General features: G+C 34.0%; 2 protein-coding genes across 2 annotated transcripts; one reads left to right on the top strand and one right to left on the bottom strand.

Moving 5' to 3' along the window:
• Positions 1-2,274: 2,274 nt before the first annotated feature.
• LOC113711450 (epi-neemfruitin B 7-O-acetyltransferse L7AT-like) lies at positions 2,275-4,049 on the top strand. The gene has a single exon (XM_027234616.2). It carries the CDS (start codon positions 2,275-2,277, stop codon positions 3,598-3,600), a length of 1,326 nt encoding a protein of 441 aa, XP_027090417.2. The 3' UTR covers positions 3,601-4,049.
• An 807-nt stretch (positions 4,050-4,856) lies between these two features.
• On the bottom strand, positions 4,857-9,202 carry LOC113712885 (auxin transporter-like protein 3). The gene is made up of 8 exons (XM_027236496.2): positions 8,912-9,202; positions 8,620-8,805; positions 8,322-8,434; positions 8,058-8,241; positions 7,796-7,893; positions 6,661-6,868; positions 5,828-6,085; positions 4,857-5,285 (listed from the first exon to the last, which is right to left on the bottom strand). Exons 1-8 carry the CDS (start codon positions 9,068-9,070, stop codon positions 5,091-5,093), a joined length of 1,401 nt encoding a protein of 466 aa, XP_027092297.1. The 5' UTR covers positions 9,071-9,202; the 3' UTR covers positions 4,857-5,090.
• Between the last annotated feature and the right edge of the window lie 15,088 nt (positions 9,203-24,290).

The following is a 24,290-nucleotide window of genomic DNA, read 5'->3' as shown; positions in this document are numbered from 1 at the left end:
TCAAAATCGATTTCTTATGAATTTATATTTTTTCCACCATCTTCTTAACCCTTGCTCAAACCAGTAAATTATACCAATTATTATAAAAAGCAACTCAAAATAAGCAAATAAATAGTACCCTACTTTATCACAATCACAAAAAGTAAAAGATAAATAAAATTTAATTTGTTATCATTTATAATATAATATTGCATATTCATTCAAAAAATATGAGTAAGAGAGAATGATGGAGAAAAGGGAAAAAGAAGAAAGTGACTTCCATTTTTTTTTAAATTTTGATTTTCATTTATTTAATATGTTGTAAATTATGTGTTAAGTGAGGGTTAATATAGTCTTTTTACAATTATTAGGGGAGGTAAGTGATATTTTTAAAATCTCAAGGGTGCTAAGTGATATTAAGAGAAACCTCAAGGGAGGTTTCTGATATTATCCCTAATTTCTATGTTTTCTTTTGTCTCTGCTTCAACAACGTAAAGGTATTAGGATTAAACTCACGGTAGCTAGAAATTCACAAAAAGAAACTCTTCGGTGAGATTTCACACATTCTATATTTACTTGCTGCTTCAATTCTCAATTCGTGATCATTGAGATTCATGTGAAATTGGTTTGATATTTGGGTGTGGATATTACTTTCTTTTTGTTTTTTTTTGCTTAACAAATTGAAATGATTGAAGTTTTTGGAATCATGTTAGGCTAACTCGCCTGTATTAGAAAAAAAGAAAACTTCAATGCACTTGACACCTGCTTTTCAGCGGTGGAGCCACGCTACGTTGAAAGGGCGGGGGTGCAATTATATAAACTTTAAAAAATAGTCATGAAACTATTAAAAATATTTATGTTTTTATCATTATTGTACCCCCTCAATTTGGAAAAGTATAAGTTTTCCTTTACATTACCCGTCGATATTATGAAAAATTCTTGTCCCCACTCATATTATCTTCTAAACAACCAATTTATGGAATATCTCTCCTATAATACAAACGTTTTAAAGCCATTAAACGACAAATTGTTTACTACTTGAATAAGAATTAAATTCAATAATTTCACAACACAAAAAACTTATAATAAAACATCATGTTGAATTAAATTTCTCTTCACATAATAATGACGTCATTTTAGGTGTATAATCTTAAGAAATCTTGCATGATAGATCCTTGGTTATTTCCAGTAACACAGTCCATGACACTGGACGTGGAAGGCGGCAAACCCAGCATTTTGGTAAGTGATTATGCTTAATTATTTAAGCCTAATGAGCATGATTATTGTGATGTAACAGTTACAATTACTAAAATGTCAAGGAAAACAGTAGCATGCTTGTGTTGTAACGGCAGCTGTGTCATGTTGGTTGGCCTGAGCACTAGGTAATTAATTAGGAGAGTATTAACTGATTTGATAGAATGGTTTAATTAATTAGATGCTTTGGACCGTTTTAGGACTAATGCTGGATAATAAATCCAGTTCTAGGCGGCAGGACCACCTGATTAAGGCCATGATTAGGAGCATAGTTCAACTTCATACACATGTCAAGTGACTCTTATTAGAGTTTTTATATATATATATATATATATATATATATATATATATATATATATATATATAAAGCAAGTTTTATTAATGGACTACTCAAAATCGTCCAGCATGATTTGTTATATATCATTGTCCTAATAACAAGTTAAATATGTATTAGAAATTACATATCTACAATTTAACAAATACAATAGATTTAAAAATTTATGAATAGATGTGAAAATACAAGAAATTTTAAAATTATTTTCTAATAAAATAAATCGCTGCAGTTTCCCCTACAAGAAAAGCCTATGAGAAAAGGAGACGAAACAGAGAGAAGACAGAAAAGATGAGAAGTAGAGGAGGACTCTTGTTAGAGCTGATCAAATGGCAATTAACCTTGAGATAATTGCCGTGGCACAAATTTGAACATGGAAGCCTTGAAAATGACTCGAAAATGACTCCTATGCACGCGCCAAGAACCCCAGCAATAATTCGATGTTCTAGAGAGCATGCAGATTCCTTGCTTGACATTAATGCAGGCAATTTCTAAAGTATAAAGCATCTAATAATCATTAATTAATCTAAATGCTAGTAATCACAATCAAAAGAATAAACAAAAGAAAAAAAAAACAAATACTTTTGAGTGATCTTATCTCTAAGTGAGTGGTGAACTTTGCAATATAAGTACTTGGTGCTCAAACTTTCTAAGTTCATATAACACTAGTTTCTATTGCCTTGATTGGCAGAGCAACAATCAAGATAGAAATGGAAGTGCAACTCATTTCCCAAGTGATTGTAAAACCTTCTTCTCCTACACCAAGCCATCTCAAAATCTTCAAGCTTTCTTTGTTGGACCAGCTCATTCCTGCTCCCTATGCACCAATAGTCCTATTTTATCCCAACTACAATGGTGCGAGTTATCCTCAAATCCTCAAAAGGGTCGAAAAGCTTGAGCAATCATTGTCGAAAACCTTAGCTAGCTTTTACCCTCTTGCTGGAACAATCCAAGATGATTTATCCATCGAATGCAACGATAAGGGGGCTTACTTTGCTACTACCAAAGTTGATTGTCATCTGTTCCAATTCTTGAGTAAACCTGACCTTCAGTTGATATGCAAATTTCTGCCTTGTGATGTTGGTTCTGTTGGACCGATGGCAGGAACTCGCGTGACTAATATCCAAGTAAACGTTTTTGAATGTGGCGGAATCGCAATTGGTCTTTGTATTTCCCACAGAATTCTAGATGGAGCAGCATTGAAATCTTTTTTGAAGAGTTGGGCCGCGACGGCCACTGGAGCAGAGGAAAATGCTGGCCCCAATTTTATAGCCTCATCTCTTTTCCCTGCAACTGATTTTTGGCTCAAAGACTCTGCACTGGCGATGTGGGGGGCATCATTCAAGGTAGGAAGGTCTGTTACAAAGAGATTCGTCTTCGATGCTGCATCAATAGCTTCCCTGAGAGCCATGGCAACGAGCTCAGGTGCTCGATGCCTGACTCGGGTGGAAGCAATCTCTGCTTTCCTCTGGAAATGCAGCATGGCTGCCTCGGAAGCCAATTCTGGTTACAGAAAATCTTCTATGCTTACGCACGTCGTGAATCTTCGACCCAGAGCAGCTCCAACACTCTCGGAACATTCAATTGGAAACCTCATCTGGATATCAGGCGCAAGATGCCTGGTGAACCAAGACAAGGGAATGCCTGCCCTGGCAGATCAAATCCAGTATTCCATATCAAAAATCAACAGTGACTATGTCAAGAAGATGCACGGGAATGAAGGACCAGCCCTAATGTGGAAATCCCTGAAAGAGATCGGAGACTTTGGGTCCAAAGAAGCAGCGGTGGACTATCTCGGGTTCAGCAGTTGGTGTGGATTCGGTTTCTATGAGATCGATTTTGGCTGGGGAAAGCCTATTTGGGTCAGTAGCTTTGCAGTAAATGCTCCAGTGTTCATGAATCTTATCATTCTGATGGAAACCAGATTAGGCGATGGAATTGAAGCATGGGTGACTCTGGATCAACAAGAGATGGATATCATGGAACATGATCAAGAGCTCATGGCTTTCATTTCAGTGGACCCTAGCCCTCTCTAGACATCGGAAATGCAGCTCTTTTCTGAGTTGGCTAGCGGTCAAAAAGAAAAACCAGCAATGCAAGGTGCAACTGTAAATCCCTCCTCCCTCGGCCTCCACACAACAGAGGAAAAACAAATAGGAAGACAACAATGGTATGTAGAAAAGCCGGCAGCATATTGCACATGAACGATGGAAAAGTCAGCAGTGCATTATTGATTGGTAATTGCCTGTGAAAAGAACACCAAATTCGTGCTACCCTGCAGTAATTGGGGTGTTGTGCTTATCCGGTAGCAATAGCATCGGACAATCATGAGTCAACTCTACTGCTATGCCATTGAACAAAGTAAAGAATACAGTGAAATATATTATGGTTGTGTAGGAGAAGTGGAGTAGACTTGTTGACCAAAGACTAATTACTGTCATTTTGAGTACTAGAGCAAATGTGGATCATTGAATAGCTTCTTTTCTTTCTTTCTTTTTTTATTCCATAATATCTGCACTAATGGGAGAAAATCATTAAATCTAACAGATGTGAAAAATGACAATACTATACTCTGAAGCTTTGATAGATTCCAAATTTAGGTAAATCAGCAGCAACCTAGTGAACATGCGATTGACACATTAAATAGGTTCCTTGATTTTAACGTTTCTGTTATGCTTCTAACGATGGTTAAGTTCCAAAATTTGTTCTTTAGTTATTTCTGTACTTAGGAATATGATGTCTAGGATTCTTGGAAATAAACTTTGGAGATACAATGAATCTAACATTCCTATTAAGTGCAGGCTCGGAGCGTGACACAAACTTTTAGTATTTCAGACTTCAAAATCCTTTTGGAGGTAATAAGAGTTTTGATGGCACGCTAATATTCCGATTGCTCTATAATTTAAAGCAATTTCAAGGGGAGATTAGACAGAATTGCTTTAAAGAGGAAGCTTAGTTGGTGGTTCGTCTCCCTTGTTCCACCAACCATATGTTTCATCTTTTTTTTTTTCACCCCCTCTTCACATCCTTTCCACTCAAAATTGTTAGATTCAAGGTTTGAATCTAAACTTGACAGGGAAGAGAATTCTAAACACCTTCTCCTAGTCATTGGATCAACTCATTTTGTTGAATGGCACAGCAGCCATAGAATACGTGGAAAAATGTTTCTAGAAGGAAGCATTTGTGATCAGGATTTGTTTTAATTTTGGACTATTAAAGATTAATTGATATATATATTATATGGGATGGTTGTAATACTTTTCTTTTGAAATGGAAATTGTGGCAAAATTCATTATTAAATGAACACTATTGCATAAAATCCCTTAAATATAGCGGGAGTCGAGTCACACTTTAATACAACAATCACACAAGTTAACCAGCTCTTCCCCAAAATTAAAATAAGAAAGTAATAAAACAAAAAACAAAAAATGTTCCAAAGCCAATCAATTTACACACTTGATCAACACATGTTTATCTAGATTCCTTGCCTTGATTCTTTGTGTTTTTTGAAAAGTAACATAACTGATCATGCTTTTCTTGGAGGGCACTGGAAGCATTTTGTGAAAAGGCCAAAGGTATCGATTTGGCGTACGAAATTTAGCATGCTTGCCCACCCTCCAAAGCCAAAACCTACAACAAAAACCCATACCACCACAAAAATATTCATTGAATACAAGCCAGCCCATCCTCCAAGGAACTTTGGTGGTCTTTCCACAGCATTCTGTGACAAAAGCATTCAACTCAATTTTTTGGTCTCCAACAAAACAATAATCCCAAGGGAAATTATAATGATCATTCAAATCAATTTTGTACCCCATATAAATAGTCTCAATATTTATGTAGTATAGAGGCATGAACAATGTCATGACAATAATTAACACAGGCTTGATCTAATGGCGGCCTATGGCAAACTGCTCAAGAGCGACTTAGGTAAATATCTAAATCTAAAGAAGCTAAAAAATAAATTAGATGTAGATTAGGTATGTTAACTAGTACCTATCGGGATCTAGTACGTATATCTCTTGACAAAAGGGAGGCAATTGAAATATTAAATAGTTAACTTGCACGTTTTATTTTTAATAGAAAGTAATACCTCCAATTGAAGTTTATCAAGCCATTATTGTATGTTACCATCAAATTTTGGAAAATGACTGTTTTCCTATAAAATTGTTGAAAATGCAGCTCATAAACCTTAATCATTCCGTTTAGTTAAAATATCTACTTCGAGTGTCAAAGAAATGAAGTAAAAATAATTTATCATACCTCTCTGGCTGATGCTGAAGCGAAAGTGACCATATGGGCTAAAGCAGGAATTATGTAGACTGTAAAGCTGACTAGAAGAGATCCAACTGTGGAATTGATTGGACCAAAGAAAGGAAAAATAATGGCCAAAAACCATATTGGAATAACCACAGGCAGTCTTGCAAGTGCTCTCTTGAACAAGCTTTTCGTTTCATGTATTCCTATAAATTTCTCCCAAACAAAGTACAGGGGTGTGCATGCAAATCCAAATGTGATAAACTGCAAGTATTAGAATTTTCAAATTAATATTAATATTAATATTGGGAGGAAAACTTCTTACTAACACTATTTGTGGAAATAAGAATGTCGGAATGGACTACAAGTTGTTTATTCTAGTGTTCATTGCATTAGTGGAGTGATCTTGTTGTTCCCATAGTGTTCATTATTGAGGATGTTCAGAGAGCATAATGGAAATTTAAAGCAAAAAAAATTGCCCACAAGAATATTGTAGGAGGCAAGGGAAAGGAACAAGGGGAAAAAAGAAAATGATTTGATAAATGATAATTAAGAAGGAAGAGAAATTAAAAGCACAATAATCATACAAATTGGAGGGGCATTTTTTACTCACAAGGGGGTTGAGTGACGTAAAAGAAATTCGGTGGCAAATTGATATTGGATTGAAATGCAAGGCTGTTTAATGCAATGGATTGAAGAAAACAAAATTATGTATATTTGAATCCCAAATTCGATAATTAGGTAGCTTTTCTAACTAGATAAATATAGTTCTTGGGATAAATTTTTTTAAAAAGTATGATATCTAGGAGAAAATTTAGATAGATCAGTGAGACACGAACCTGATGAATGAGCATGAGCACAACTGCAGTGTCTCTGAACCCAGTTCTAGGAAGCAAAGACAGGGCATTGGAATGGTTAAGAAGCATGTCACCAAAAGCCCAATACACAGCACTTGCTGATGGTAATGTCAAGGTTAGAACATATATTGTTGCCCCCAAATATATTAGCTTGAACTTCTGTGGCTTCCACATTGCATGCATTATCTCTCTGAAAAAAAAGAAAAAATTAAAAAGCATTTGAATAATAGATACTTCTCATTAAGTAATAAAAATTTTTTAAAAAAAAAGGAAAAAGAAAAGAAAGATTCATATCATTTGTTATTTATTTGTTTACATTCCTGAGAAATTTTAACAGATTGGTATAATCAATTGCTGTTGAAAGAAAAATTCTCTGGTTCTTCAATCATCTTAGTGCTATTTGTATGTTCATTTTCAACAAATTGAGTATACTTACCCCTTTTTATCTTTTCTATTTATTAGGATGAAGTATAGTGGTCTGGCAAATATTGTCCTCTAGACATCAAAATTGCAATTTGGATACCTAATTTTAAACAAATATTATTTTGCTTGCATCATAAATACATTTCCAATCACTTTTTTATATTTCCAACCTTTTTTTTAATCTTACATGCAACACATCACAAAAGTATTATAACATTATTTTAAATAATTTTTTTTTAAAAAATAATCTCCTATGCAAACGATCTCCTCAAATTGCTCCAAGGCCAACTTCATAGTTAGAAGCATATTGTAACGAACATTATGCTGCATGACCTTACATCTATGGGAGGTATTATAATATAAGAAACCAGACAAGGATGGTGGTCTTTGTAATTATTACAAATCTTAAAGGTGTTTAGAGCAATTTACACAATTTATTCTTGCAATATTGCAAAAAAGGATGAAACATAAAGTTCAGATCATCACGAGTGAATAAATTATTTCTTTAGAAGATAAAAAGGAGCTGGCACCAGTATTTCAGGAAGCATGTCCCCATTCCTGAAAAGGGTTTCTAGCAATTATATGTCTACTAGCTACATCTATAGTCAGATCATGCTACAAATTGCTGCAAATACAGTTTGTGCATGCAAACAAAATTCATATTTTATATATCAGCATGGAAAAAAAAACTCACACTGTTACAGCATGGCCCCCAAAGGTGTAAAGAATGTTTGTCGCCCCAGTAAAGTAGAGAACCATTTTGGTTGGCCCTGAATGCTTCACTCCTTCAACCTGGACATGCCAAAACCAATTAGTTTTTTAGTCACGATTTTATGACTAATCAATCTTGAGATAAGGCCGCCACATGGTAAAAGTGATCAAGCCAAAATTAAACTTTAGTTCTTGTTTTTTTTTTATTTATTAACCTGAATTAGATTTTAAGACAATATCTATACCTGTCCATGGATAAAAGAAGCAATGGTGAGATACCATGCTGTGTAAGTTGTCATGAGAAGGCCTAAAAATGACCAAATTCTGTAGTTGTGGAATGAAGGAATGAACACTGTTGTGGCACAACAGGCTCCAAAGATGTAGGTCCAAGTTCTTTTGTCAAGATTATCATTGATGTAGTAGATATTGCTGAAATTTTGATAAGAAAATTGATCAGATGTGCAGAATATTCATTAATCAGGGAAATTAGTATAGCAAATAATTGTTACCTGGCACAAGCAATTAGCTGGATTACAGATCCAAATAGTAGAAATGTGCAATTGAAAAATAGGCCAATATTTCTCCAGTGCTTTCCCAGTAGACCATCAAGAACTTCAAACCACTGCACTTGTTACAGTTAGTTTAGTTAACGAATACTGCAAAAGTTATGAAATCATGCAAGACAGAACAATGAATGGTTTATTTGTTGATGCCATTCTTTCCTAACTAAGGATCAAATTTTCCAAAACTCATTTGCGAGAATCCAGATTTTCATGACCGACCAAAAGCAGCAGACTATTGAAATACCTGGATTACATGGTTTCGAAAATCGACTTTTTCCCTCTCTTTTCTAGTCCTATACTCAATGTATAGAACACAAATGAGATAAGCAGTCCAGCTTCCCATCAAGCCATAGAAAAGCTGGAATATAATCCCAGATAACATTCCCAGTTGGGAAAATGAGTATGGCAGAGTAAGCAGCACTTGTGCAACCTATAAAAGAAACAAGAACTTGTTGTCAGCAAGTTAATCAACCTACATTTCTGGATTAACAAAACTGTTGAGGAGAGTAAAATGAATAATTTGGTCAAAAAAATGCCTGGTTAGAAGAACAGCTGAACCATGCATCATAGACAGAACCACCATGCCAAAGCAGCTTGGAAAATTTGCTCTTAGCAGAGCTAGAATTGCCCTGTTCATCCCTTTCCATTTCTACATAATTCCCTGCAATTACAGTTTCAACCTTCTCTGAAGCCATTGTTGTGGACAGGGAAGTTGTGTAAGCAGCCCAAAGTAGTAGCAAATTGCTTTATATAAATAGGCAAAGCGAGAACTGAGGACTGAGGAGGTGTAAGAGATGCTGCTTTTTCTTTTTCTTTTTCTTTCTTCTTCTTCTTCTTCTTATTTTTTTTCCTTTCTTCTTCTTTTTTAAATTCCTTTTGAGATGAGGATTCTTTATGGTTTGTTGAGCAATGATTGATTTACCCGTGAGGGACCTAATGGCTAATTGGGTCAAGTTTGAATGTCCTATTAGTATTAGGTCAGTCTTTGAATGCATAATGTACCAATTCAAGGTCAAGAATATGTATACTAGATATAGATATTTAATATTTTTAGTATATTTTTAGTTTTAGTTCCTTGGAAAACAGAAATAAAAGAAAAAAGGTTACACTCCATTTGGTTGGGTGTTTTTTTTATTTTTAAAATTTTTTTGAGTATTTTTAGATTTTTTTAGTGTGTTGTTACTGTAAATGTGTTCTTAAAGTCACATTTTCTTGAAAAACAACCCAACCAAATTGACCTTATTCTGACAGCACTTAGTCAAACTTCACTTTTTAACTTCTCACAATTATAGTCAAAATCTTTTGAAATTTCTCATTAGATGTTAAGATGTTTGGTAAAACTGTTATTTAGAGCCGATTAGTCACAGCATGGACAGTTACAAGATTCCAATCCCATCTGAGTCAAAATCCAGTCTAATCCAAATGGGAGCCATTTGGCTTAAATTTTTAGAAAATTTCCCAAAAAGGTTCTTTTATTTACTATGTATACACTTAATTAAAGGAAAAAAAGAAGAAGAAGAAGAAGTAGGATCCAAACTGAGCAAAAACCGGTTGCCCAAAAATTTTCCATTTGTTTAAAGGCCTTGAATTTTTTTGTTTAAATAACTGTCTAAGAACAAAAATACATTGTATCCACCCAAAATTTTGGGGGTTTCAATCTAAAAAAGATATTTATTTCTCAATCCAAAAATGTCTTCTTCATGTGTATTGTAGTACAATGGAAATATGCCCTTACAGTGAAGTCCCTCTCGAGGTTGACAAAGGCACTCCATTAGGACCTTTAGTCCTTTATATATACTTTTTTATCCCTTTTCTGTGGGACTAATGGAAGGCTATGGGCCAAACCCTCGCATGATCGCACGAGCGGGATGACCCACCAAAAAAACCCTTTCTTTCACAAGAAGCATTGGTATGTATAGATTGTAGAAGGATATGTACTGATTGATTATGAAAACACAGCAGAAAGTAAAAAGACAGGAGATTTTTTTTAATAAAAATTGAGGGGTTTGTAATATTTTATTGGGAAATTTGCCAAATTGGTCCCTAACATTTACCAAAAACACTTTTTTAGTCCCTAACATATAAAATCAGCCAAAATTGTCCTTCACATTTAAATTGTGATCCAATTTGGTCCTAATGCTCGTTTTTACTCATTTCTCCGGCTAAAAATAGCACGCCCCTCTCACGTGGTCATATTTTCATGGGCAAAATTGGAAAACAAAAGCTTTCTTCTTTCTTCTTGTCCCCTGTTTCTTCTTCTCCATCGCGACCGAGAGCCCTCATCACCGCCGCCGCATCCTCCGCCCCTCCAACCTCGCTTGTCCGCCGCCTCTCTCTACTGTCGCGCGATCTCTGCTCCGCTGCCCTGCGCACTGCCCTCGTCTCTCTCTTTAGTCGACCGCATCCTTCCACCAGCTCACCCGCGACCCCAGCGCACGCCGCCCGCTGCTCAGCGCGTCGCCACTGCGCGGCTCTCTTTCATCCTCTGCCTGCCCCGACGCTGCAGCCCGCATCCACGAGAAGCAGCCGCCGCCGCTGCTCGACGCCACTGGCGCGCGTCGCATACCTCACCTCACCTTACTTCACTCCCTCTTTTGATCACCTCCAAATATGCTTCTGTTCAGGTGAACTCAGTCACCGTTGTGGTGAACCTGTCCTTAGAGAATCGAAGCAAGATAAAGATCGTGAGGTCAGGGATCGTCCCCAGTGGATCTGGGATTTGTGTTTTCCAATTTTGCCCTTGAAAATATGGCCACGTGAGAGAGGCGTGCTATTTTTAGCCGGAGAAAGGAGCAAAAATGAGCATTAGGACCAAATTGGATCACAATTTAAATGTGAAGGACAATTTTGGCTGATTTTATATGTTAGAAACTAAAAAAGTGTTTTTGGTAAATGTTAGGGACCAATTTGGCAAATTTCCCTATTTTATTAGATATAAGAAAAATAAAAGAATAGAAATTGAAAGAAAAACTTAGTTGTGTTTATGTGTTTTATTTTATTATGCTAAGAATGGTTGAAATGATTACTTAGGGTGGCTTTGGTGATTAACATCATTTATGCCACACGTGTGACAACTGGCTTTATGGGAAGAGATCTAAAGACTAAGCCCTAGAATTGTAGGGGCTACTTGCCTGTCTTTTTTTTTTTTTTTTTTTTAATTTAGTAGGGGGGGATGAGACTTAAATAACGGGGAGAGAAGAGGAGAATTTGAATCCAAAACTTCTGAAAATAAAATACTCACTTTTTATGATTTCTTTTTCTTTTATGTGTTATTACTTTTGGTGCAATATGATATATGGAAATAGTGTTAAACATCATTTGGGATAAGTGAAGCAAATGAATAATATACTGAAGCATCTTATTTGTAAATTAAAATATCAATGATGTCTCATGACTACTTTTAGAAAAGAGGAGATAAAGTTGAAAACCATAAGCTGGGTTCTGGGGACGTTAAGTACTACTAACTTCTCCAAGATCTGCATATTGCTGTAATGACTTCTATTGAGTGACTTGAAGGACATCCTTTTTTTTCTTTTTTCTTTTTTTTCTTTTGGGACTTCATAAGCAATGTCAAAATGGAGTAGTTTCCATTGACTTGCTCATAGTCATAGTTGTAAGCTATTACAAATGCCTCCTTTTTTTTCAAGCAAAACTCCATACACGAAGAGGAATGCCAACCCTTCGTTTTATTAATAAACAAGTAAATAAAGTAGAAGGGGGACATATACCAAACCTCCATTACATGACAAAATAAAAAGTTATAAATAAGGAGTACTTCTCCCTTATAAAAAAAAAAAAAATTCCTACATGAAGGAACAAAGACCTCCCTATATCACCATAAGAAGTGATTATAATTTTGGAACTAAGTGAGTGGCTTTGAGCTTTTAGATTTCTTTTTTCAAAGAATTTTTTTCCTAATAAATGGATAACAAAGCCAAACATGTCTAAAATGAGAAAGGTTCCAATAGTAGCTACACTAAATTTGTTGCACCTACAGAAAAAAAAAACCTAAACTTCAAATACTAGACTCATTTGGATGACGTGTTTTTTGAAGAGTTACTAGACAATAGTAGAGTGAACCCTTTTATTTCTCGTGAATAAAATGTATATGTTAGACAAAAGTTTTGATGGTGAACATGTTTAGAATTTTTAAAGAATGATTTTCTGAAATTTTGGTCGTTTTATTGGTCGTCAATTGATACAAACGTTCGTACAACTAAGCTTTACTTTGAACAGAGGATGGATTACATGATAAAGGACACAGAAAGAACAACCCAAAACCCTGTCACTATAAGTCTAAGACGATGTACAATAAACAAAATTGAAATCCCTAAAATGGGATTGAAGAAGTTGAAATGCAAGGCAAAAATGATAAAGGAAAGAAGGCAAAGAATCAATAAATAGCCAGAGGATGGACCCAAGGACTTCAACTTCAGCTATAACAGCATGTGGTTGTAAGAGATGATGGTTCAATGCAGTGGCATTGGCCCAAACTTTCACTATATCACAAAGTTTTGGGCTATTCAAAGTATTTAGCATATCTTTTATCAAGCACAATGGACTGTCTTGAACAAGTCTCACAAACGCAACAAGCTTAATCAACATTTTCCACATCAATTCTAGCCGTACAAATGGTCCTACAGTTCGTTGATTTTCAGACACAAATTAAGCAAACCTTTTTTTTAAATAGTAAATAGCCATTAATTTATGTTAGACATCCTCTTTCAAACTTTTTTGAGGGTACAATCTTAACTTTTTTCTTTTTTACCTGCATACATCAGATTTCCCTCTAATTTTGTTGAGAATAATTAAAGTATATTACTAAAAACATGGCATACAATCTTATTAAGCTATTAAACTTGGAAAACTCATTGAGTAAAGTGAGCATTTGGCATTTCTGAGGGAACCAGTAGTTAGATTAATATTCTTGTATATATTCTCGGAGCCTACAAGTTAAGGGTGGAAGGACGTAGATTCGGAACTTGTAAGATTTTATTATAAGAGACAAGTTGATTTTATAAATTCGAGTTATGTGCTTGAACAAACAAATCAACTTAGGTGGCGTTTGAACTCAAATCTGAAATGTCAAAATACCAAAACTGAAATTTTTGAGTTTGCAAGTTTTAATTGGGTTATTATCACTTTACCCCTTAAATTATAACACTACTATCAATTTAACTCCTAACATTATCTTTTAAACACTTTACCCCCACAGTTAAGTCAACTCAACATGTTGACAAATTTTAGACAAAGATACTTTTCTCTATTAGGGTTAATTATAATTTATCTCCTTAAAGTACACCTTGATTCTCACTTTATCCCTTAACATTTATTTCATGACACTTAACCCCTCACCCCCCCCAAGGAGACAAAAATACCCCAATATTATGTTGATTCCTTTTCTGTTTTGGTCTCTCTTATCTTTTTTATTCCATTTAGTTTTCTTGTTTCAAACTTTTTTGTTTCAAGCAAATAAAAAATTTCTATAACAATAAAATTTAGGATGTTCATTATCTAATTTACAAAATTAAGTGAAACTATATATATATATACACACACACATACATAAACATACATATATATATATTATAAATTACTTTCATCTATTCTCCCATTTAAGAAATTAATAGTAGTTGTATTCCATTTCCTTATAGTTAGAAATTCAAAGTTAATCACCCAATCTTATAATCACACATTTAGGTGTCACTTATTACAAATTTTTTTGCCATTTTCTCTCTAATGAATTTTTGTTAATTCAGATATTTTCTTTGTTTTTTTTAGTTAGTGAAATCCCGTGATACACACACACACATATATATATAAGATACACACACACATTGCATCATATAGGGATTTTTTCATCTCTTAAGATCTAAGTGTGAGGACCCGCAAATTTCTTATGTTTTTCCTCAAAAATGCCTTTTATTTGAAAATTATTATTTATTAAAGCCTCCTACCCAATTATTCCACAATAAGTGCAGATAAACCTAGAAAGTAGGGTTTCACTCTTCGTTTTCAAGATTGGAGCAAAATTAGGGTTTTCGCAATTTTCCGCCGGATGAATTTTTGGTATGGAGCAAGGATCAAATTTGGTGATTAAAAGTGACTTTTAAGTGGGAAATAATATGTGATTAGGAGCAATGATATAAAGTTAGTGAATGGGAAGTAAAAACCCTAGTACGTGTGTTTTTAAGAAAAACGGCGCGAACCGGCGGGTCCCGCGCACTACCGATTGAACGCACCAATTGACCACCACTTTCTTACCATACAAGTTTATTGATATTTGAGCAAAATATCCTCTTAATTGTCAGCTTGTTTGACCGAAAATTAGAGGCTAGAAATAGCAAGGAAAGAAAGAGAAAAATGAAAGGTGGAGGTGGCGACACTTGTCGCCATCCTAGAGTTTCTTGGCCAAGTGAGTAACTAACCTTCTTAAACCAATTTTCTGCACTTTCCCTTCATTATTTCTGCTCCATAGCTATATAAGGTTTATATAAGGGGATTTGGTAGTGATTGGAACAAGAAATTTGAGAAAGTTTCATTGAAGACCAAAAATTCCAGAATCTGGAAAATTTGTTCCCCTTTCTGTCCGGTTTTGTAGCCCTATGTTAGAGGCCGAATTGGCCTTGGCTTAAAACATGAAAGTTGTAGGGAATGACAGTTTATAGGTGCCTGCAAAATTTCAGGTCAATCGGAGTAGCGTAGCATGAGAAAAGTCAAAATTACCCTTGCTGTCCTGTTTCTACCCGAACCTGAGAACTGCGACTGTAATTGGTTATTTTGGGTTGGAATGCTTCGGATTTGATTGTTAAGGTCTTCTGATGAAATGTATCCCTGTATCTTAGCTTTCGGATGGCTTTGGAATTACTTGATTTGGACTTCGATAGCCTGATTTATGATGTTTCCGCTAGAATGCATTCTGTGATTCGGGTGTAGTATTTTGCATTTTTGATCTAGTTACCCTTGAAACTAGACTGAGTAGCCTTCTTTAATATTGTAGCCTCTTATGTCCTGAATATATCTACAAAATTTCCGGTCAAACGGATCTGTGTAGCTCGAGTTATAACCAAAACACTCGCACCTGTTTTGTACCCTGAAATTGTGTACGTTTTCAATTTCAGCCTCTGTCCGTGCATTTTTCCGTTTTGATCCCATACGATCTGGGTGTCAACTCCTTCATAAGAAATGTAGATCTTGGTTTTGGCTTCGAAACGATATGAAGTACGTCGAAATCCGAGTTCCGTAGCTCCTGTTATGACCAAAACAAAATCGATCGTCAGAACTGCCTTGAATCTGGACAGTTCTGACAGGTACTTTGGCACTCAATTTTCGTTCTGTTCTGAGTGGATTCAGGTCTTGACCAAAACATAAAAGTTTTACCCTTATGTCTCAGATTTCTAATGCCTTTGGAATTTCCTGATTTGGATTTGTGAGCTGGGAGTTATGGTCCAGCAAACATACCCTGTTCGTTACTCTAGAGTGCGAATTCCTGGAACGGTTTTCTGTACTTTCGACCTATTTCTGTTCAGATCCGGATTTAGGTGTCTTCATGAAAATTGTATCCCTTCCTCTTAGCTTCGTAACGGTACCTCATGTACCTTGATCCGACATTCCTAGGCTAACTTTTGATCAAAACGGTTTGAGAAGACAGATTTGACCATTTCCGTTTGCCGTTCCGCGCGGGCGCGTGCACTCGTTTTGCCGTTTCCGCACTTGCATGTGCCGATTTTGCCGTTTTGCTTGTTTTAAGTATGTTAGTAGCCGTTTGTCATATATTGTGACACAATCTTCAATTTCAGACGTTGGTGAGCTAGGTGGAGCCGGTGGGGCCTACTAGCTACTCCTCGCGGCACGAATTTCGTACTTTTGCTCTTTTGTTCGTTGTGTAAGTATTCAGGCCACTCTTATGTGTTAGTTGCTTATGTGTTTTGATATGTATGAAATGGGTACCTAGGCGAGGGTGTACTTTCTCACACTCGACCTAAACCCTAATTTACGCACACATTTGTATATGGCATATGTATATGAATCATTTTGGAACTAAACCCCTTGAGCTTGTGGCTCGGGGTGACTTTTGAATAATTTTGTGAAGTTTGTGAGTTTGGGGTTGATCTTCCGACCGAGATGGACTATTCGAGCCGGTTAGGGCTTGGTCGAAGTTAGTTCAACCTGGTTTGAGGTCACCAAGTTTGTGAATCCGGTTCACCGATTATGTGGACCAAGTTTGTGACCCGAGCTTGTGACTCAAGCTCAAGTTTGTGATTTCGTTCGCCCGGGCAAGTTTGTGAGGTGACTGGCCAGTGAGGATGATAAGGTGTTCGGTGGGTGTACAAGTGAAGTTTCTACGGACCTTATTTATGGTCGGCGGAGTGTCGACAGGAGATCACGCATGGCAAATGACTTGGCTTTGGAGCCACCTGTATCCTTATTATGTGATGTTACTTTTCTGCTTTTGCTTTACTCTTACTGTGCAATTGGTGTTACGTGAGATTTAAGCTTTTGCCCCTGTATACTTACTAAGCATATAGCTTACCCCTTTCCTTTTGTTTTCCTTAGCAGGGGCCGACGCGGGGACTTTTGACACATACACTAGTATAGTTAGGTTTGATTGTAACAGTCAGACAGTTAGGATGTTTGTTTTTGTTTTTGTGGTTTGTATAAGAACCCTCCATATGGTCTACCTTCTGCTGGTCGTTATTCTAATGTATTAGAGTGGTTTGACTCGATACTTTTGAAGGTGTAAATAGAACTCTTTTGGCGTTAGATATCTTGTGAATAGTATGCTTGTAGGTTTATTGAATTTTATTGTTTTAAAATTTTGAGTCCCGGCGAGAGCTGGGCAGGCGGCCCGCCGAACCCTTTGGTTCGCCTTAGGGGGAGGTGGGGCCGTCACACTAAGTGCCAAAAATTTTGGTTCAGAGCAAAAAAAATCTTTGGTTCAGAGCAAATTCAAAACAAACTTCACTCAAATCCAAAAAAAAAAAATCTTTCACATAAGTATTGAGCAAATAATAGTATAAGTATATAACAATCAAATTCAATCAACTAATTACACAAAAATGACAAAAGCAAAATAAAAAATAAGGGATTGAAATGCTCAAACTGGATTTATAGTGGCTCGGCCACCCTTCTTGGTGCCTATACCAACTTCCAAACTACTTCAAGTCTTGATGTTTCTCCATTAAGTGTATCTTCAAAATAGGTGAGATAATAATCTTTTTTGTACACAAATGAGGCTTACCCTTGCACACAATAAATCTCTCTACTCTATTTGAACCAAGGATTTTACACTTCACAATCTCCCTTTGTTACAAAAGTTATCTCTCCACTCTGACACTTGAAGAACACCCTCAATTTAAGTTCACAATCACAAGATTACAAAGAGTTCTTAGCCAAGCTAGTTCATCTATGAATTAGAACAATTACAAGACAAAAGCTATATCATGTGGATGTCCTTGGGCTATTTATAGGTGCAAAATAGTGCTAAAAAGGGAGCTCCAACGACCAAAATACTAGTTGTTAAAAACTAGCCATTAGGGGATTCAATCGGCCTAAATGTGTTTAGATAGCCAAGAGCAAGTTTTGAATGGCTGAAACTTTTCAAAAAGCATTTTCCATTTTTGTAATAGTACTTCTACAGTAACTTCAGTCACATGCTATACTACCCTTGGATAGCCATACTGTTCACACTATAATACCACTGTTCACTGTTACAATACTTTTTTCAATTTTTCTAATTTTTTTTTCAATTCTTCTCAACTCCGCTTTCCGTAAGGACCCATAGAAACATGCATAGTGAAAAATTTAATAATTTTCTATTCCTTTAATAGATCGAACTTTGATTAAATCTATGAGATATAGAGTTTGTTCAAGAAAATTACCTCAACCCATAAAGATCTTCTTGAACTAGTGGATAGGGGTGTGCATCGAATTCAAATTCGGTAATTCGGAAGTTTGAATTCGAAATTTTTCAAAATTTTGGTATAGGAATTACCGACCGATTTCGATTTCGAATTCACCAGTTCTGATTTCGATTTCGATTCCGAATTCAATTCGGAATTCGGTAAATTCCGAGTTCACCGAATTCGGAAAACTTTTTTCCCTTTTTTGTCTTTTTTGTTAGATGTATTGTTATATAATATAAATTTTATATTACATATATTATAAAATATATTATAAAATATATTATTATATATAAATATATTATTAAAATATTATTATATACATAAATATATATTAATATACATATTATAAAACAAAATTGAAATAAAAAATATTATTATATATATAAATAAATAAATATTAATATATATATATATATATATTATAAAACGAAATTAAAATCGAAAATTCTGATTTTGATTTCTGATTTCAAAAATTCCATTACAGAATTCGAACCAAATTCGCATAATTCAAAATCGAAAATTCCGATTTCAGTGCCGAATTCCGAATTACCGATTTCGAAAATTCAGAATTCAATTCGAATTCGGTCGGTAAATCGGAATTTTTTGATTTTGCACACCCCTACCAGTGGAGATCTGGCAAAGATAATAAAGTGATCCACGTAGCCATACACGTGTCTGGCTCTAACAGTCATCCACATAAACCTCCTTAACTAGAACTTCCAAGGTTGAAATAGTTTAAATTAGATCAATGCTAGTTATTGCCAGTACACCTCACACAAATTAGTTAAGAAAAACTCTAGTTTTTCACTATGAAAAACATGCCTTAGTGAGAGAAATAAGAGATGTAATTTTTTCCTTATTTTCTTGGATGAATTGCGGGTATTTCTCTCTCAAGATTTTCCTCAAAAATCTCATAAGACAATTTATGTGTCGATTAGTTTTGCTAGCAAATGCATGATGAGTATTTATAGACCAATAAATTAGTCATATTCTTATGGAAACCTGAAAGCTAGTTTCTAGTAGGACTTAGCTTACTTATTCTATTACAACCCTTGCATTGGAAGATTTAAATTTATTTGTACTATAAGTCTCTCAAACTTAATTTGTCTCACAAATTAAACTATAAGTTATAAAACTTATCTTTTAAGTCCCTACTTGAATTCTTTTAATTTAGCTAAAGAAATTCTTAATGTGTGTGACCCATTAGGTTCTTATATATGTTGACAATAAGTATGAGTTATAATTCCTAATAAATAAGAACTAGATAAATTTAAACTTCTTTTAAATTATTGTTGATTCTATTAATCAATCAATTCATTCTCATAGATCAATATTGGCATCTAACAATGCATTATGATCACCCAAGTAATAAGAAAAGTAAAGTGGATGACTTCATCTTTCAGTGAATGTTTACTATGTAATTAATATCTTTTTACCACACTTATCTCACATTAATTTTGAAATAAGTTGTCCCTGTTCTATTATGTGATTAATGTTCATTTCTTGTACCAAAATGTAAGTCCAATGAATAAGTACTTAGAAACACTTTCTAACACTCTTCTAGTTAGCGCTAAAAATTTTGAATTATACTTCTACAAGTTATCATACATGAGATAACACCTTTTTTTAACAAGATGTGGTAAATTCTTATAGGTTAGTCACCATCATTTCATACTTCAAATATATACCCATTTGCTTATGATGTGAGCATTCCCTGTTATATAAGCAATCATATAGCAAATAAAGTATAACCGTCCATATTCAAGATACTATGATAACCTTAAATCTAAGGATCACTTACACAAACATTGCTTAGAGATTAATCCCTTGGCACTTAAAGGACATCTCTATGCGGATCAATCTAGTGAACTTGATCATTTTATCAAGCACCCATATATTAGCGTAGGTGTCTTACACACCATAGTAGATGAGGTCTGTTATTTCTCATATAAAAACGGAATAGTATATGCTAGTCTAACCATATTAACAATACCATTTCTTGTTAATATTTTGACTAAAGATATTTAAAAATATACCGTATCTATGATCAAATGGACCTCATCATCCTAACTCTTATGATTTCATTGATCAAATTTACTCTAAGGGTTTTATCTTACAAATATAAATATATAAGCAATCAATATGTTAAATATATCATTTATTATAACATAAATAGTTCAAGTGCATATTAAACCCTAGAAATTGATTGTTTTTAAGGCATACACATTTTCAATCTCCCACTTGTACTAAAACCAATTACTCATAAGTCCAAGACCAAATGAACTTACATGACCATCATGTTTCCTTTGAGATAAGTTTTAGTAAACGGATCAACTATAGTTTCATCCGTAGGTACTCTTTCTATCTCCACCTTTATTCTTACCAATGATTTCACCAAATCATGTGGTAACGCTTTAACAAGTCTATGTATCTATAATGAGACCTTCGTTCCTTTGCTAGAATAAATTTCCATTATAGTCACAATACAAGATAAAGGACTTTTAATGCAGAGAACCAATCCAAGGTCAAAATTGAACTCGTAGATCCAAATGCTTCCCTTTGCCACTTCTCAAGTAGCAATTTGTTAAAGTTTAATTGTAGAAACTTTAGTTGTATTTTGCTTGAAACTCTTTCAACACGCAACATTAATATTGTAAGTAAATACATAATTACTTACAAATTATCATTTGTAAGATTGTTTACAAGTATATTCTTGAATTTCCAATTTTAATTCTTCATGGACCAAAGGAAACCACAAGTCTAGTACATTGAAAGGATAATTCTATATAATATAGATAAAACCCATTCTTAGATCACTTCATGCCAAACATTTTTAGCATCTTATCTATGCATTTTGAAAGCCCTAACAATCATGGTCTATCACTATCTTTACTTCCATAAAGAAGATTGCTTCTCCTTAATATCATAGAGAAAATCTTGATCAGCTATATTTATAGTTTTGGAGCATAGGTTTATACTTTCCATGTATAATATGTCAACTACATATAAACATAAAATCAACAATAACTCCCACCAAATCATGTATTAATACAAGGCCCATTCACACTTTTGATAAAATCAAACTCTTTGATTATGTCATCAAAATGAATGATGCAACTCTTAGAGGCTTGTTTTATTGGCACACAAGATGTAAAAAAACTTTTGAGATGTGTTACACACACAACCGTTTATTGTTTCCATTTAGGAAAAGTGGCTTTAACATCTATTTGCAATTGCATATCCCAAAGCTAAAGCAAGTAAGAAAATTTAAATGAATTTAAGTGTATTAATTACTTAGAAGATTTCTTTAAAAATAATTACTTATCCTTGCTGATAACTTTTCTACCAATCATGCTTTGTAGGTAACACTTTTACCTTCCATATTGATCTATATGCTAAAGACTCTCCTGCACCTAATAGGTTTTTATACTCTTAGGCGGATTGACTAAGGTTAATTTCTTTTGTTAAATATGGAATCCATTTTAGATTTGTGGTTTTAAACCATCTCTATAAGTTGTAAAGTTATTCATAAGTCATTAGGAACGCCATGATCAAATGTCATTATATTTCATAAGAATTCTATATTTCTAAAACTTATAAAACCCTTGTTCTAGGAGCTTTCATTGCACCTTATCATCATAAAATGCAAGTTTTAGTTCCATGCATTTGTTCAACTTCCTTTTGTGGCACTTCAAACTCTTTCAAATTTTAAGTTCTATCTTACTCCCACTACTTTATCTAGACTAAACTATTTATCTAGAAAATAGTAATTTTAGAGAAAAACACTTTTACTCTTGGAGAAGATTGCAGTGTTCCTTGAGAAGATGAGGAAACTCTAACTTATGAGTTAGAAGAAATCAAACCAATGAATTAGAGAGAGTCAATTTGCTCTTCTTTTTTTTGGTCAATTTTCTTTTTTCTTTTATTTCTCAAGGACACTCTGCAGAAAGGTCTTAATTGGATCTTAGTTCCAACTTGTCCGATTATACCTACTTCATAAGTACGGCAACTCAAACTTTTATAAAAATTTGGATTCTTTAACACTATATATCTCATATGATATATTTTGAACAAAAATATATATGGAACAGGATTTAGTGTATAGGAAGTATTTTTATCTAGAACAAAATCCAAAACTATTTTGGTAAAATTGCATGGTACATCTTATCTCATAAGATATAATTCCTTATCTAGTTTACTCAATTTAAATTGAGATACCTAAGAGAAATTTTACTTGAAAATCTCAATCTTCTTTAGATGATTTTGAAACTCTTGGACTAAGTGTTCTCCACATTGATCAAATTTTAGTGTTCCAATACTTTGCCTTGAATCAAGCATTATTCACCTTGATCATATCTAGGTGTTCTAATGCTTTCACCTTTTTATTTCTCTACTTCATACGCAAACCCTTTAACTTCTAAATACATCGGGTTTGTACTTAAAAAGCATACCTAACCATTTTGAGTAGTTATTATTCAAAGTAGTAAAGTATAAGAAATAATAACATTTATTTAGTTCCAAAATAAGTCCACTAGATTAAGAAAGATAATTTCTTACTGCATAATAATGAAGTAACTTTTACTTCATTAAAGTAGATGCTTATTATCCTTCTTTTCAACTTACTTCTTTTAAGTTAAAGTATAACGAATATCTGGTATCTCAGATCCAAGGAGTTTAAGTTGGAAGTAAATATACTAGTTAATCTCAATTATAAACTTAAAATGAAACTTTCACAAAGTTACATTTCATTCAAGTTAAGACCATGCAATGAAAGTTTGTGCCATAAAGCTAGCTTTTCAAAACTTTTTAACTTATCCTCTTGATAATTGATTTACCTTGTCAACTCTGATAAGTGATATCCTTTTAGTCAAAACTTGACTTATAGTTTTGTCCAACAAAACTTGATTGAACTAATTTTCCAATATAGCCAATCATTCTCTAATAAATAATCAACATTTATTTAGAGAAATTCTTGTCATCTAGTAATGAAATTATTGTTCAACGATTTCATATATCTTAAACCTTGATTATCCATCATTCAACTCTTGAGATGTCTAGTCATGCTGAAAGAAAATGAAGCCTTTGTAACATTGGAGATTTCGGAAGCAACCATGATACACTATCATCATCTCCTTTATGTTTATTATAAGCATTCACTATTAATTTCATACCATCTTTCATGATTGGAAGTATGAAGGTCTTAAAAGATATAGCCAATTCCACTTGAGAACATTTTTCAATTTTCTTTCTCAATCCAAGAAATTGGAAATATTAAATATATCAAGAATAATATGCAATTACACATAATTTATTTATTTATTTATTTTTTTGCAATTACACATAATTTATATAATAGGTAGAAAAGATAAAAGAGAATTGCTATTTATGTAAAAACAAAACCAAGAAAAATGACATAAAAAGTAAGTTTGGTTTTTCTCCCACTATTTTATTCAAATTCATTTGGGAATTCATAATTCCTTGTGAGCCAGAATTCCATTTAGTTATTTTGATTTTGAGTATACTCAAAAAATCAAAATAATTTCAATATGTAAGTACTTATTACCAATTATAACTCTTGTAACTTTTAGATAGTTGAGTTATCAACTCTTGATAAATTACATCATGTGTTACCCAACCTTTGCCTCTAAAACTTTTTGACCTTAAATGTATTCAACAAGTCACAAATTTTAGTTAAATGATACCCATTACTTTAAGATGTCATCTCATCTCATAGTTGAAACTTCTCGTGGTGGAGCAATCTTGAGTGTACTCAACAAGTTAATTCGAACATGATTGCATTTTAACTGTAATAATGGAATGCAACTTAAGTTTTGACCTAAAAGGATTCTAGATAGAGTAGATCAAGTGGGTCTCATCAAATATATAGCATGCATATCCATTCATCAACATAAATAAATAAATATTCTATAATTAAATGTGGATGATTGTGTACTTTATTCCTAAACTGGTTTCTTTGATTCAAAAGGACACTAAATGGTCAAACTAAGGG

The sequence above is a fragment of the Coffea arabica genome, chromosome 10e (genome assembly GCF_036785885.1).
Source record: "Coffea arabica cultivar ET-39 chromosome 10e, Coffea Arabica ET-39 HiFi, whole genome shotgun sequence".
NCBI lineage: Eukaryota > Viridiplantae > Streptophyta > Magnoliopsida > Gentianales > Rubiaceae > Coffea > Coffea arabica.
Note: the sequence above shows the minus strand (reverse complement) of the source record. Positions and strands in the feature narration are given on the sequence as shown.